Source organism: Pimephales promelas, chromosome 15 (assembly GCF_988280905.1).
Source record: "Pimephales promelas chromosome 15, fPimPro1.hap1.1, whole genome shotgun sequence".
NCBI lineage: Eukaryota > Metazoa > Chordata > Actinopteri > Cypriniformes > Leuciscidae > Pimephales > Pimephales promelas.
The window spans coordinates 7,184,275-7,199,880 of record NC_142783.1 but is presented as its reverse complement, the minus strand read 5'-3'; the positions used below and the strand labels follow the sequence as shown (position 1 = coordinate 7,199,880).

Here is a 15,606-nt window from a genome sequence, read left to right as displayed (position 1 = left end):
AAGAGGGTACGAGGGGAGGACGAGGCGGATGTAGCCTCCTCGCTCCCCTCAGGAACCTGATGACCAGGTCGTGCTTCCCTACGGACTTACCCTCCACTGCTTCATGAGAAGCGGCAATGGCCGCAACGTAAACCTTAAGGGTGGAGGGCGACAGCCTGCGCTCCAACCCTTCTTGCAGGAAGGAAAGCACGACACTGATCGAACATCTCCGGGGGTCTTCTCCGCGAGAACACCAAATGACGAAGAGGTTCCACTTCAACGCATAAAGGTGTCTCGTGGACGACGCTCTTGCGGAAGTGATGGTTGCCGCCACCGCAGGTGGCAGCGAACTCAAACCTGCCTCGTCCCGTCCAGGAGCCACACGTGCAGCCTCCAAAGATCGGGACGAGGGTGCCACAGAGTGCCCTGTCTCTGAGAGAGTAGGTCCTGTCTCAGAGGAATAGGCCAAGGAGGTGCTGTCGCGAGGAGCATGAGTTCGGAAAACCACGTCTTGGTGGGCCAGTAGGGGGCTACCAACAAGACCTGCTCCTTGTCCTCCTTGATCTTGCACAACACCCGTGCAAGGAGGCTCACTGGGGGAAACGCATACTTGCGTGGGCCCCGTGGCCAGCTGTGCGCCAGCGCATCCGAGCCGAGAGTGCCCCGGGTCAGAGAATAAAACTGGGCGCAGTGGGCTGAGTCCTGAGAGGCGAACAAATCTATCTGTGCCTCCCCGAACTGTTCCCAGATCAGCTGGACCGACTGGGGATGGAGTCGCCACTCGCCGGAGATGGGACGGACCCGCGGCAGCTCGTCGGCTGCCTGGTTCCGGTCTCCAGGAATGTAAACTGCACGAAGGGACGCTTCTAAAAGGTGCTTCTGACTCCATATCAAGAGGTGGCGGGCGAGCTGCGACAACCGGCGCGAGCGTAGACCCCCCTGGTGGTTGATGTACGCTACAGCCGTAGTGTTGTCTGAGCGGACAAGCACATGCTGGCCCTTGAGCAACGCTGTGAAACGGTGCAGGGCGAGCCGTACTGCCAGCAGCTCGAGGCAATTGATGTGCATGAGGCGCTGGGCTTCTGTCCAGGAACCGGCGGCTGCATGCCCATTGCACATGGCACCCCAACCCGTGGTAGACGCACCCGTGGAGACGACGAGATGCCTGGAAACTCGCTGAATAGGGACCCCTGTCCGTAAAAAGCTGAGGTTCGACCACGGGAAGAAGGTTCGGCGGCACGCCGGAGTCACTGGAACTCGGAGCGAACCGCGATGGCATGCCCACCTCGGGACTCGATCGCGAAGCCACAGCTGAAGCGGTCTCATATGAAGCAAACCAAGCGGCGTTGCCGCGGCCGCGGATGCCATATGCCCCAGGAGCCTCTGAAATAGTTTCAGTGGAACCGCACTCTTGCCCTCGAACTGTCGAAGACAAGTCAGCAGTGAGTGTGCGCGCTCGTTTGTGAGCTGCGCGGACATGGCGACCGAGTCTATCTCCATGCCGAGAAAAGAGATCCTCTGCACGGGGCAAAGTTTGCTCTTTTCTCGGTTGACCCGAAGGCCCAGACGGGCTAGGTGCCGGAGCACCAGGTCTCTGTGTTCGCAAACCTGAGCTCGAGAGTGTGCTAGTATCAGCCAGTCGTCGAGATAATTCAGGATGCGAACCCCGTGTTCGCGAAGGGGAACAAGGGCTGCCTCGACGATCTTCGTGAAGACGCGAGGGGACAGAGCTAACCCGAATGGGAGAACGGCGTACTGATATGCCTGGCCCTCGAAGGCAAACCGAAGAAACGGTCTGTGTCGAGGTAAAATGGAGACGTGGAAGTACGCGTCCTTCAGGTCGATCGCTGCAAACCAATCCTGAAACAGAACACATTCGAAAATGCGTTTGGCAGTGAGCATCTTGAACGGTAGTCGATGGAGAGAACGGTTCAAAATGCGCAGGTCCAGGATCGGTCGTAACCCACCGGTCTTCTTGGGGACAATGAAGTAGGGGCTGTAAAACCCGGACCTCACCTCGGCTGGAGGGACCGTCTCGATTGCACCCTTCGCCAGCAGGGTCGCAATCTCCGCTCTCAAGACCGGGGCATTGCCAACAACCATCGTGGAGCGTTCTGATGACCCAGCGGGATACCCCGGGAAGCGCTAGCCAGGCTTCCAGGAAGTGAGCCAACGGGGTCATGCGAACCACAGACATCCCCCCGGAGGGGCAGCGGGGCGGGTCGACTGGCACGCGTGCAGGGGTTACCCCGCTCGGATGCGTCGAAGCCCGCTCCCCGACAAAAGGGACCAGGGAAAGCGGAGCGTTCCACGGGGGTCTGTTCTGCAGGGGGTCTGGCGATAGAGGGGGAAGGGATTGGCGTAGCCCGGGGACGACACACGCACCCTTCCGCGCCCTCAGAGACAGAGAGGAGTGTGTGGGCTGACGCACTGGGGCATCGAGCGCACCCACTCCAGTCTGTGAGCTCAGTGAGGATGTCAAGTCTTTCTTTAACCAGTTCAGGGTGCTGCCCACCCGTGGGTGAGCAGCGGGGAGCTGAGAACAAAAGATTCTCCCCCGGCCCTCCACCGGGGGAGGGAGGGGGCCTGCTACCACCTCCTGAGGAAGACTCGAGATCGTCACTGAGCAGCCCGTGTCAGGATCTTCGCTTGGCCTGGCGTTTAGCGGGGCGAGCGGCCTGAGGGGGCTGCGACGCCGGCCTGTGGCCTCCTCGACGCCGGGGCCCGGGTGAAGGCTGCTGCTGGGGCCGGGCGGGAGGGAGGGGAGCCTCAGGGGGGCGTCCTCGGCGGCGAGCAGGGGGAGGCATCTGTGCCGGCGACTGGGTGGAGGCAGCAGCTGGTCGCCGGGGCAGGATGTGTCTAATGGCCTCCGTCTGCTTCTGGGCAGTGGAGAACTGTTGGGCGAAATCCTCGACCGCACCGCCGAAAAGGCCAGCCTGGGAGAGTGGAGCGTCGAGCAGACGAGTCCGCTCAGCGCTCCGAGTGTCTGCCAGGTTGAGCCAGAGATGGCGCTCCTGAACCACGCTAGTTGCCATCACCTGACCAACGGCGCGAGCGGCCACTTTCGTTGCCCGGAGAGCAAGGTCAGTAGCGGACCGCAACTCTTTAAATGCCGCTGGATCAGTCCCGCCCTCGTGCATGTCTCTGAGCAACTTCGCTTGGAAGACCTGAAAAGTGGTCATAGCATGCAAAGTGGAGGCCGCCTGTCCCGCCGCTCTATAGGAACGCGCCGCCATAGCAGACGAGAACCCACAGGCTTTGGATGGGTGCGTAGGAGGACCACGGGTGGAGGCGCTCTGTGGACACAGCTGCATCGCAACAGAGCGCTCCACCGGGGGCATCCCAGTGTACCCACGGGCGGCCCCGCCGTCGAGGGGGGGAAAGGCGGGGGAGAGATCGCGCTCTCGAGTGGACAAAGGAGCCCCCCAAGGAGCTCCCCATGTAGCTCGGGGAAAAAAGGTATTGGAGCTGGCCGTGGCTTTGCAGCGGCAGCCTTATCCAAATACCAATCATCCATCCGCGAGAGATCGGGGCAGGATGGAGGTTTCCATTCTAGCCCGATACTCCCAGCGGCTCGAGACAGCATGGCCGTCAGCTCGGGATCTGACGCGGACAACGCTGGGACTCCCGAAGGGGGCAACGCAGCCGCATCTTCCTCTCCCGAGGACTCAAGCCCGCCTAGTGATGCTGTGATAGACATCGCATCATCATCCGGAGCGCTGCTAGAAGCAGCCGGCGCCGCCGAAGAGACAACCGACCGATTCGAGCTAGCGCTCGCTGGCTCACGCACTGAGGCGGGAGGTGTGGCCCGAGGAATCGTCGGGGCTTTATCCCACACCGTCACCGTTAGATCGCCGGGTCCCCGGGTCGACGGGCCCCCTTTCGTGAAGGAAGCCGATCGAGTAGGGGGGACCGGGGCTCTCACTCTAGTGAGATCATTGAGCCTCGACCTCAGTGTGGAGATGGTCATGCTCCCACAGAAGGAACATGAGTCATCCACGAACGCTGCTGCTGCATGCTGAATGCCCAAGCATACAAAGCAGCGCTCGTGACCATCAGATGATGACAGAAATCTACCACATCCAGAAGGGCACGGGCGAACCATCTTTAAAAAGACGTGCCACGTGCAGCTCTTTCAGAGAAATTCACTCTTTCAGCACTGAGGCTACCAGGGAGAAGCGCAAAGTCTGGCAAACCACTGCACAGATCGCAGGCAATGCAGAATCTCGCTGGGTACCGCCGTCACACCAACACTGAAGAGAACGCTCGTCTCGAAGAGTCTTGAATTAGCTTTTAGGAGTGAAGAAGTTCTCTTGGCTCCGAAGCGAAAACATACTGCGGTTGCGTTCACTTCCTCCTTTTATACTCACGGAGTAGGGCGGAGTACGCTATGCAAATTTCCGCAGCCCCAAGGCATTGCATGCCATTGGCTCGTGTTTAAATACTCGAAGAGGATTGGCTTTCTATGCGAAATCCCCCAATCTCCGTCACTTCTGACGTAACTCGAAGTGACTACGAAAGGGAACTTGAATTATAAATTCTCAGAAAATGCATTTTAATACTAATATATTGAAAAGGCTTTTTATATACTCCATTAATAAAGGAGTTCAGACAAAGGAAACATATCAGTCGACATGCGTTTTTATATTTAATATGAGGGAAATAGACATGCATGCGTGACACAAAAAATCTTTAACTTTTAGGTAGCAAAATATTTTTTTAAGAAAATTCTAGACTAACATCACTCATAAATCCTGAAATTTCACACATCTCTTGAGTTTTATTAAATACCTTTAACTTTTAGGTAACTAAATATTTTTTAGTAATTCTCTCAATAAGGTTAGATTTCATTGAAGGTAAATTAGACACTGACGCCCACAGACGTGAAGTGAACGAGACAGAGGCTGTCCGGTACTGTCAGAAATAGTTAACTCTGTGGCGATGCAAGTGCAAAACTAATAATAAAGTCAACCAGGATAAATAACACAGCATACTAGGCCTATATTAGTAACAGTTTCAGAATACAATAGCAAACACACCGTGATTTGGATGTTTGGTGAAGTGCCGCTGCAGTTTTGACGGCTTCAGTGCTTGATTGGAGAGTTTTTCACTATTACAAATTACACACAACGGATTTGACGGACGGAATCGCCTGTTGTCGTGAATCCTACCTAATGTATGAGGTATCGTATTTACGATTGAAGCTTGACTTTTTCTTTTGCTTTCTCTATATTTCACGTTGGTCATCGCCTTTCCTTTCTTTCCTTTTAATGAAATTCTGCTGAGCCCGCGCTCATCTCTCCGCATACTTCTGTCACTTCAGCTGCACGCATCCATGCACGTGCCGCGCTCAGTCTGTTTAGATATGATGCGTTGCTAAGCAATCGGAAGGCACTCAATGAAACACGTTTTAATATTTTTACTTATTTGTATTTATTTATTGTTTGTGTTTTGGATTAAATAACATGACACGTTAAAAAGCATCTTAAAAAGACAAATATTATTATGAAAAAAAAAAAAAAATTCTGGGAATAATTCAAGGCCCGGTACTAACGTGTTCACGGACCGGCACCGGTCCGCGGACCGGGGGTTGGGAATCACTGGTCTAGTCAGTCAGAATGGAAGAATGTGACTCATCAATCATCCCATTGTTACTTATGTGCAAAATCTGTGGGCTTGCATGTTTCTACACTGTACATTTGGGGAAAAGCCTGTGAAATGTTTTATTTATTTATTTATTTGTTTTTTTACATTACGAAATGTGTTAAATAGAGCTAAGATTAATATACTCTTAGTCATAGCTGAAATAATAGAATTAGAGAAAATATTGAATAAAAATGCATGGGTTTTTTTTGTTGCAATTTATAATGCAATTTAAATATTAAAGGTTTGCTAATCTTGTTTGTAGGACTGCACAATTTGGCCAACATTTTGTGATTATAAACCATTTTTGCTATATAACAATAATAATAATAATAACTAAATAATTAAATAATAATAACTAAAACATAAATAAGTATATAGATATATAAACAAATGATTAAAAATTAAGTAGTTAGGGAAAATAATAATATAATAATTTTATGTTACATTACAGCTGTAAATTTACAATACTAATAATTATGGCTGTCTTTCAGTTTTTCCTCTTTAAGCGTTAAACCATCAAACTTTTTATTTTGATGGAAAACCACAGGAGCCCTTGTTAATAAACACTTCTCATTACAAGTATGGGTAACACTTTATAATAACTACACGCTAATAATTATTAGTTAAGCATGAGTAAACCATTAATTCATCATTCATAAAGCATTAATAGACATTAATAAGCAGTTCATAAATACAGCAATAAATGCTTTCTTCTTGATTTAAAAGCATATCTATAATTTGTTTAATAATTGTATTTTCATCCTTTATTAATGATCAATTTATCATTTCTAAATGAAGAATTGCATTTTTTACTTAGAGCGAGTAAGTAAATGATTAATAAACTATTTAAATGTACATTCATACATCTTATTATTCAGACATATAGTGATGGTAACTTAATGTGTTAATAAATGCTTTATTAACATGTATTAATGCTGTAATTCAGGGTTAATTTGGGTAGTTATAAAGCATTTAGTAGTGGTCAGTTAACCATGTTCGTGAGCTCATCTAAAGTGAGGACTAGTCATGCCTTGTAAAGCATTTTTAAAGGCTGTTAAATATTTCTATGTTCTGTATCACTGCGTTGTGTTTGTTACATTTTACTGTTTAGAAGATTGACGAGTCTTTAAATCACCTTTATAAATGCTTTACAAAGCATGAATAGTCCTCACTTTAGATTAGCTCACAAAAATAGTTAACTGACCACTAATAAATGCTTTATAACTACCTGTATTTACTACATTTACTTACACTTTCTAAGTGATCTTATGAATGACTAACAACTCTTAAACAACTGGTTTGTAAATAATGCTATACTTCATTTAGAAATTATTAATTGATCATTAACAAAGTATGAAAATACAATCATTAAACGCATTATAGATATGCTTATAAATCAAGAAAAAACATGTATAGCTGTATTTATAAACTGCATATTAATGTCTATTAATGTTTTATAAATGATGAATTAACTCACGCTTAACTAATGATTAATAGTGTGCAGTTATTATAAAGTGTTACCAGTATGGGTATATTTTTGGTTGCATTTCCACATGTACATGAAAGCAGCTTGTGAGTTCATGCGGAGCGGCATTTAACGCCAACCGAGTCTGAGACATGTACATGAACACAGTACTGCTTCACTGTGAAAAACGCAAAGCATTTATTTATTAAATCCCACTAAGCAATATTACAATTTTGGCTTTCTAATTGTGAAGCCCTAGGTTGAAGTCTCTTAAAATCTAATGAATTTCTGCAGCTGTGAAATCCATGAGAGTTTGCTAGCATGTTTAAGATTCTGGCACGACTTTCAGACAAAATTGGGCATCCAAATATCACATTAACCACAGCAGTCACTCAACTTTCCTGTTGACTCTATTAAAACACAGCCAGGTAATGTGTGGTAAATTAGTGTGTTAATCTCACCCAGCCTCTGGAGATACTGTACAGTCCTCTCATGACCCTTCAGAGGAGAGTTGGCTTTAGTGGACTGATCCAGCAGAACCTGCAGAGCTGCACAATCACACTTCTGTAAGTCAACTCAAGTGAATGAGGAGGATGACACACAAGACTTTTCAGGTGACTTCTGAATTGCATGTCACAAGAGAGAAAAACTGGTGCTATAAAATCATATGAAGAGCTCTTTTCCAAAACGCGTTAAACAACATTTTTAAAAAAAAATGAGTTTGTCGTGTCATTCTGCTGCGGACAGAACCCTTTCACTGCTCTATCAACGTTTCATGCCGAATCGCTATATTTCCTTGTTTAAAATGTACTGCAAGATACAGTTTCTTTCCAAACCACGATAAGCGCCAGCCCTGTTTTTAGCCTAAACACGATAAATCCTCAAATTCAATGAGCGCTCTACACAATCCAGCACGGCGGCACTCTGAACAGAGGTTTATTATGTTCATTCATTCCTCAAAATGAGTCCTAGTTTTCTAGTCGACTAGTAGTAGATCATTTAAGCCATTTGTATTATCAGTAATCACATATATTGATTTAATTAAATGGGAGAGAAACCATATGAGCGTTTTTAATTGCATATTCCGCATCTCAACGTATGCATAAAGCTTGCCACAAAGAACCGGCAAAAGTAATGATTATGCATGAAACATTTGAATTGTTTATTAATAAACTAGTGTTTTCTGTCAGTGTCAGCAACAAAGATAAAGTTGATGATGCTTACTCGCCATCTTCGCAGTGAACGCGCATAGAGAAACGCATGCTTCGAATTAGCCTACATACGCAGAGAGTTGCCAATTTATTTTAGTTTTTAATTGTTTTGTTTAAAAGTAGATATTTAAAGCTTTCTGTAGCTTAGTTCTCAGGCCTGTGTGAGGCAAGCATCGCGGTGTTTCGGTTCATATTATGAGACGCGCTCCGGTTCACCTGCGCGCCTCTGTGTCCTGATTATATTGTCTGATATTTACTTCTAATGTATTAATCCAGTCAATTTGTCGATGAAACATTTATTAAAATGAAGATACAATTTATATGAAACGAAATTTACAAGCTTTCTACAAAACAAAACTTAATAAGTGGTCAAAATCATGTCTGACGCACTCCAAATATTTTCCGATATTGGGCAGCTTTTGAATTTTGATCCTATCTTACTCATCTCATGCGGTTCCCTTTTCATAGCCTACTCAACATAGATGAAATAATAAAAATAAGTAATGTAATATTATTAAAAACAAATGTGAAATGTTTATTTTGTTTTTTTGTTAACTTATATTTAAGCGTCATGCTGCTCTGCTTTGCTCACATGTTATGTAGCCTGTGTGTGTGTGTGCATGTGCTGGAGGGGTGCCCATCCCTTTTTTGAATATCGTTATCATATATTGATCATTTTTAATAATTCGTTTTTTTCATGCATATGTTGAAATTGGTATTAATAATTTGTTTTTTTCATGCATATGTTGAAATTGGTACTATTTGTTTGAGGTTTATTTCGATTTATAGCGTTTTGGAAAAAAATAAAATTAACTTTTAAATTATCATTAACAATATTGTTGTTTGATTTAATAATTATTGTTCAAAATGTTCAGACTGAACCAATAAAACATTTAAACAGGATAATTTGAATATTCACAAAATGTGTGGGTCTAGGTAAAAAATGTAGTTTTCCTGAAAACTATTGAAATGGATTTATAGCGTTTTGGAAAAGAGCTCTTCATATATTGACAATAAATAGGCAACATACACACTACTGCAGTACATACAGCGCAATACGTAGTCCAACTCATGAACAAATCTCAGATGACTCTTATTTTGAAATGTGAAAAATAATACTGTTAATGTTAAATTATGATAAAAAAAATAATGTTAAAAATGACTCTTATTTTGAAATGTTAAAAACATTTTAAAAGCTGATTTAAAATGTTTGTGAAATATCAATCAATTAATCACATGAATACACACAGATTGTAAAAAAACAACTGTATGAGAAGGACGTCGTCAAACAGAAAGAGAGGACAATCAGTGTATGTTCATTTCAAGTTTTCTTGGCTGCACTGAGGGTTTATTAAGTGGGATCTACACGGCCTGGTCCTCATCAGCATTTTTCAACAAAATGTGATTTGAGCCATCTCTATAAACAAGAGCTGATCTGAGCCCTCCAAATGCTGTTCAGATGCTTGGGTTTTGCAGAGAGATGAGCAACATGTCGGACACCCACACGCATTAAACTCCTAATAGAGATTCCTTAGGCTCACATAAACACATGACAGTCTAGAATAGATGATGTAAGTTTTCAGTAAGCAGTTGATAAGACTGCGCGCACCTTTCTGGTGAAGGCCTTTCTTCTCATAAAGGATGATGAGCTCGCTGTATTTATGAGCTTTCTTCAGCACGTACTCGCTCTCCTCGATGTGACAGTGGTTGTTCTCCAGGCGCAGGAGAGGAGACACCAAGGCTACATTGGTCTGAAAAACAAAACAAAAACTATGTTGTAACTTCACAAGGAATCCATTACAGTGTGTTGAGGTAATCTAGCTTTAACTGTAGTGAGCCGTCTAGCTAGGCAAGCACTTTAGGCATCATAGACAAGTATTCATACATTTATACATCACTCTTCTACTGACAGTATTATGAGTTATGAGATACTACTGAGAATAATAAAGAACAATGAGCATAGGACAGAACAAACACTGTTATTTTGTAATGAAAATGAGTTTATGGCACAATTATCTGAAGAACTATTCACACATTTAGGGATGCACAACATATAGGCCTATTATATAAATGTATATCTATGTATATTAACATTATAACAAAAATGATCATATATCGGCCAATACCGATAATACCATATTATTGGTATTGGTCGATATATGATCATTTTTAATGTTATCGTTTTTGACCCCGATCATCTTTTTTGGCCGATATATAAAAAAAAATGATAAATAATGGATTGTTTCCTTCAGTTCAAGACACTTCAAATGCACTGTTCTTCATGATTGTTTTTAATCGCCTGAATTATGTTTGGTATCCCTTCAAAAAAAGGAAAATACAATTAAGTGCAACAAGCACAGCACAATTCTGTCATATTATAATGAGAACATTGTTAAACTTGTGTGCTTGGGATTTGGCTTTTAATGGTGAGACTTTTGTTTTTGTAATCAGGCACTAAAAAATCATAAAACAAAAATTGGATTCAGATTTATCGGACGATATATCGGTATCGGTCAAAATGTTCATATCGGTGCAACCCTACACACCCTCAGGGCCGGCTCGGCACACGCACACCACGCACTGCGCGTAGGGCACCAAGTGCTTGGGGGGGGGCACCAAAAAATCTGGGTCGTGAAAAATCATCACAATAGGCTACTAGTATAAATAACAAATACAATATGTCTAAAGCATGTTAATATACAAAAGCAATACAAAAGTAATATAGGCCTAGACCAAATTAGTGGAGAAAAAGGTAAATCTCCTGTGCCAGTCTCCCTCTGGTGCCCCCCCTTCCCCACCTCGCAGTGGTCTGTTCCTCAATCAGTGTCAAATTTGGCAGACACCTGATCGACATCAGACATGGCCTCGAAAAGGCACCAAGAGTCGGGGGCGGAAAAAAGGAAAAAGAAGAGACAGTGGGATGATACTCGTTTGCAGGTAAGACAATGTTTTAAATAAAAGTGTTAGTTTTGTAGGCACCCTTGCTTCGTGTATGCATGTCCAAAGGGGCGTCGCTAGTTGTGCAAATGATCAAGGGCTTTGCCCTGCATTTAGAATTTTTTATTTTAACGGGGGTCCGGGGGTTTCTCCCCAGGAATTTTTTTTTTACTTGGGCTGTTTAAGATGCAGTTAGTTTGTTTGAGAAGAAAAGGAAGATCGCTTAGATATGTTTTTTCGTTGTTGTTCTATCGTATAATGCGGTAAAAGGCCCAAGGGCGACATCTATTGGTGAAACTGCTATTAGAAAAAAAAAAACACAATCTCACTGTTTGTATATTTTCATATGGAGGTGTCAAATTATTAGGGCTGGGAAAAGCTTAATCACATCCAAAATAAAAGTTTCTACATGAGTACTGTGTATAATTATTTTGTATATATAATATACACACATATGCACAATTGCACATATATATTTAAGAAATATTTGCATGTATATACTGTATATATTTATAGATAATTTATATTATATATATATATATATATATTAAAATATTTTATATATAAATAACAAATATTTCTTAAATACATATACAAAATAACTATACACAGTACACACACACATAGGCCTATATCATTAATGTAGACAAACTTTTATTTTGGATGCGATTAATCGCGATTCATCTTTTCCCAGCCCTACAAATTATGTACAGAATTATTATACTGTGCCTCATCAGACCTCTTTTAAAGGTAGAATAAAGTTTTGAATTTTAAATGTTCCAGTGAAACATAGGCCTATATCAGGGGTGCTCAATCCTGCTCCTGGCGATCGACTGTCCTGCACAGTTCATCTCCAACCCTAATCAAACACACCTGAATGTGATCCTAAAGACCTTAATTGGCTACTTCAGGTGTGTTTGATTAGGGTTTGAGATGAACTGTGCAGGACAGTCGATCGCCAGGAGCAGGATTGGGCACCCCTGGCCTATATTATATAAAAGACTAATGTGTGCAATATTTTTGTATGATGGTTATTGATTAAGTAGAATCCCTGAATATTTTGTCTCGTATTTCTGAATGCAGGGTCAATGCTAAAATACATGCAAGGAGCAACTCAAGGCCAGGAGGAAGAACCATCAACCAGCAGTTGTAGCCAGTTCCAAATATGTGTTTTTAGTAATTGTGGTGTTTTTTGGTATTTATAATTTTAACCTTTTTATTATTTATTTCTTTTCATATTTGGTGCCATTGTTAATGTAAATGTATTTATTTGCAGCAGTTATTTTGGAAGTAAAGAGAACCCAACTAAGAAATTCTTAATGGTTGTTATTCCTTGGGTGAGTGGGTGGTTGGGGTTGGGGGGAGGGGGTTGTTAAGGGGGCACCACCAAGCATTTGTGCTTAGGGCACCCAAATGGCTAGCGCCGGCCCTGCACACCTTACAATCTTTTGTGAGCTTATCATAATATTTGATGCGAACTTTGGTTTAGTACATACTGATAAATATTGATAACTGATTCTGAAAAGTAACAAGTATTACATACACAATCTGTATACAATGTATACAAACTACAGGTCAAACGTTTGAGGTCTGTAAGATTTCTAAATGCTTTTGAAAAAGTCTCTTCTGCTCACCTAGGCTGCATTTATTTAATCAAAAATACAGTAAAAACAACAATATTGTGAAATATTAGTATAATTTAATTTTTTTTTTTTCCATGTGAAATGTAATTTATTCCTGTGATCAAAGCTGAATTTGTCACAACCACATGATCCTTCAGAATTCACTAATCCTCACTGTTTCTCACTACACTACACCGGGGGTTTCATAGTGAACCGAAAATATTTGTATACTTCTCAAAATAACATGACAGTTCTCTAACCCTATGTTTTGCAGCACTGCTTTGGCGAAGCATCTGTCAATTGAACAAAAATAAAAAGCACGATTTTGCTTACTGTCCTCATCAAAATGCTGCAATTAAGTAAGTAAGTTGCGCAACATGTTTCAAAAGTGGAGAGCACTTTGATCACGCAATCATCTTATGATCTGATGTTTTCTGCATCTCAGTTCACAGTGAATAAATCGGATGTCTGTGCATGTGCTGTGAATTTAAAGTACATTTGGGAATGCAACGGGCACCAGTTACGCACATCAAACCAACAGTTTGTAGATGGATAATTACAGCATTTCTTATTTTTGTTGTTACAAGACATTTTTTTAAACCGTTTTCACAGAAACTTGCGTCAGAATATGTCATTATGCGACAGGATGAGCATCCCGTCGCATAATAAGCATCCTGTCACACACTAAAGATTGTCATGAGGCTCAGGACTGTTTGCCGAGGCTGTGGATTACAGTTATTAATGTAGTAGATAGATAATGGTCAGCTTCTTGCATAGACCGATCGTTTCGCTTCGTTTCGCATCATGAGCACAAGTATATTTTGCCTGTCTATATATATATATATATATATATATATATATATATATATATATTTAACCATTGACTTACATTATATAAATCACCAAGGGTCACGGTTTCAGCAAAAAATCCTCTTTACTGTTCTACTGAAGAAAAATACACCTACATCTTGGATAGCATGAGGGCTTAAATTAATTATAAGGAAATTGGTCTATCCTTTAAGATTAGCGAGATGCAATCACCATAGCTGTCAACATTGAACATTGAAAATAAGGGAGTTTTCCCGGAATTCATCCCCAAAATAAGGGATTTTTTTTTTTGCACGATTCTTACCCACAAACTTTAAAAATAAAGCACTAATCCTTAAAAGTCTAAAGAGTTCATAACTAACGTAAGCCATGTGTGAGAGAGAAAGAGACAGTGTCATTTAAAGAAAAAAAAAAATCTACATTTGGATTAGCGGTGTGTTGCTCTTGCATTTGGACAACAATTTCTACTGTTAGCCTATCACACATCTTCTAAAATCCACAAAATAGGGAAGTGGGCTGTCTGTTTACTTCAATTACATTTACACATTTTGTGTAGCTTTAAAGAGCCTATTTAGCCTGATGGTGGACCATCACTCAGAAGATACACTATCCTATCTTTATATCCTCCTATAGGCCCAGAACGGTTTTTTTTTTCTAGTTTTTTCTTCTTCTTCATGTAATCACATTGTTAAGAGCATAAGAAACAAATGGAAAAAAAATAAAATATATTTTATTCATATATTTGAACATCGATTTATAATAATTATTATTTGTTTAAATTACATTGATATCTGAATTTATGTAAAAACCTAGACTTTCAAACATCAAAATGTAATTTATTAATATCTATTCGAGTACAAAATGACATACAGCTAGTCTAAACATGTAGTTTCCTATTTTTTATTTATTTTTTTGCCTGGAAACGCAAAGAAATTCCAGGCAAAAAACACGCTTGCCCGTCGCGTGAAAAATAGGCGTCAGTTCTATTTCTAGCATGCACGCGTTTTCTGGAGACGCGCGTGTCACGCAGGCAGCGTGCAAGCTCTAATCTGTTAACATGGGAGCCGAAATAAAAACGTACACGCCACGCAGCCAGTGTGTCTCCGGCCAGTGCGCGCGGCACCGCATCCGAGGATAAACGACTTCAAGCCGAATCTGTCCGAGCTCGTACGTCTCACACAAAAATACGGGATATTTTACGGGAAAATACTAAAACGGGAAGACAGCGGGAAAAGAGCTAAAATACGTGAGAAACCCGGAAAAAACGGGAGGGTTGACAGCTATGGCAATCACCAGTTGGAATCAATGGGAAGCATTAATAAAGAGAACAATCTGAAGGTCTTACATGGAGGTAACATTTGAGCAGGGTGGTATCGATGATCTGAAGGAGTTTCTTGCGGCTCTTGATGGTGGGGGTTCCCTCCATGAGAGGCGAGGTGGTAGAGGGATCCGAGTCATTCAGCTGCTTCACCAAATGACTGCGTTTCTATCAAAAATACACAGAGAAGACTGTAAGAACATGAAAAACGTTTGTAAGGCACTCCATATAAGCTTCATAAATCACCTGTGTCAGGTAGTCAATGAGGGCTAGGTGGGCTTTCTCCAGCTCGGCTCCAGACAGTGTGGGCAGAGGGTTTGGGTAGTGAAGCTGTTTGCGGTAGTCGGAGGGAAGGAGGTCTGGATACAATCCAATCACATGAGTGGGATCTATACAAGAGAAGAGCAAATCCCATTATATAGAGTGCTGCAGCGATGACGTGTTTTTGTGGGGCCTAAACAAGTTTCATTTTGCACATCTGTTTCCATCGTCCCGAAGTCAATGGGTTTTTGGTTCAACTTCAATTCCTGAAATAAGGTCTGTGGTGAACACAAGCTCAACATATGTTCATGTTTTATTCTATGACAGAAGTAATAATAA

At 42.3% G+C, this 15,606-nt stretch overlaps 1 protein-coding gene across 2 annotated transcripts in view; it reads right to left on the bottom strand.

The window, feature by feature from the left end:
* vps39 (VPS39 subunit of HOPS complex) overlaps window positions 1–15,606 on the bottom strand; it is a 56,549-nt gene that overhangs the window by 22,929 nt on the left and 18,014 nt on the right. For both annotated transcript variants that reach the window (XM_039650994.2, XM_089120067.1), the window contains 4 exons: window positions 15,253–15,395; window positions 15,034–15,174; window positions 9,911–10,052; window positions 7,552–7,638 (listed from right to left, as the gene is read on the bottom strand). In XM_039650994.2, the coding sequence (XP_039506928.2) occupies window positions 7,552–7,638; window positions 9,911–10,052; window positions 15,034–15,174; window positions 15,253–15,395 (513 nt within the window). The remainder of the gene's footprint in view (window positions 1–7,551; window positions 7,639–9,910; window positions 10,053–15,033; window positions 15,175–15,252; window positions 15,396–15,606) is intronic.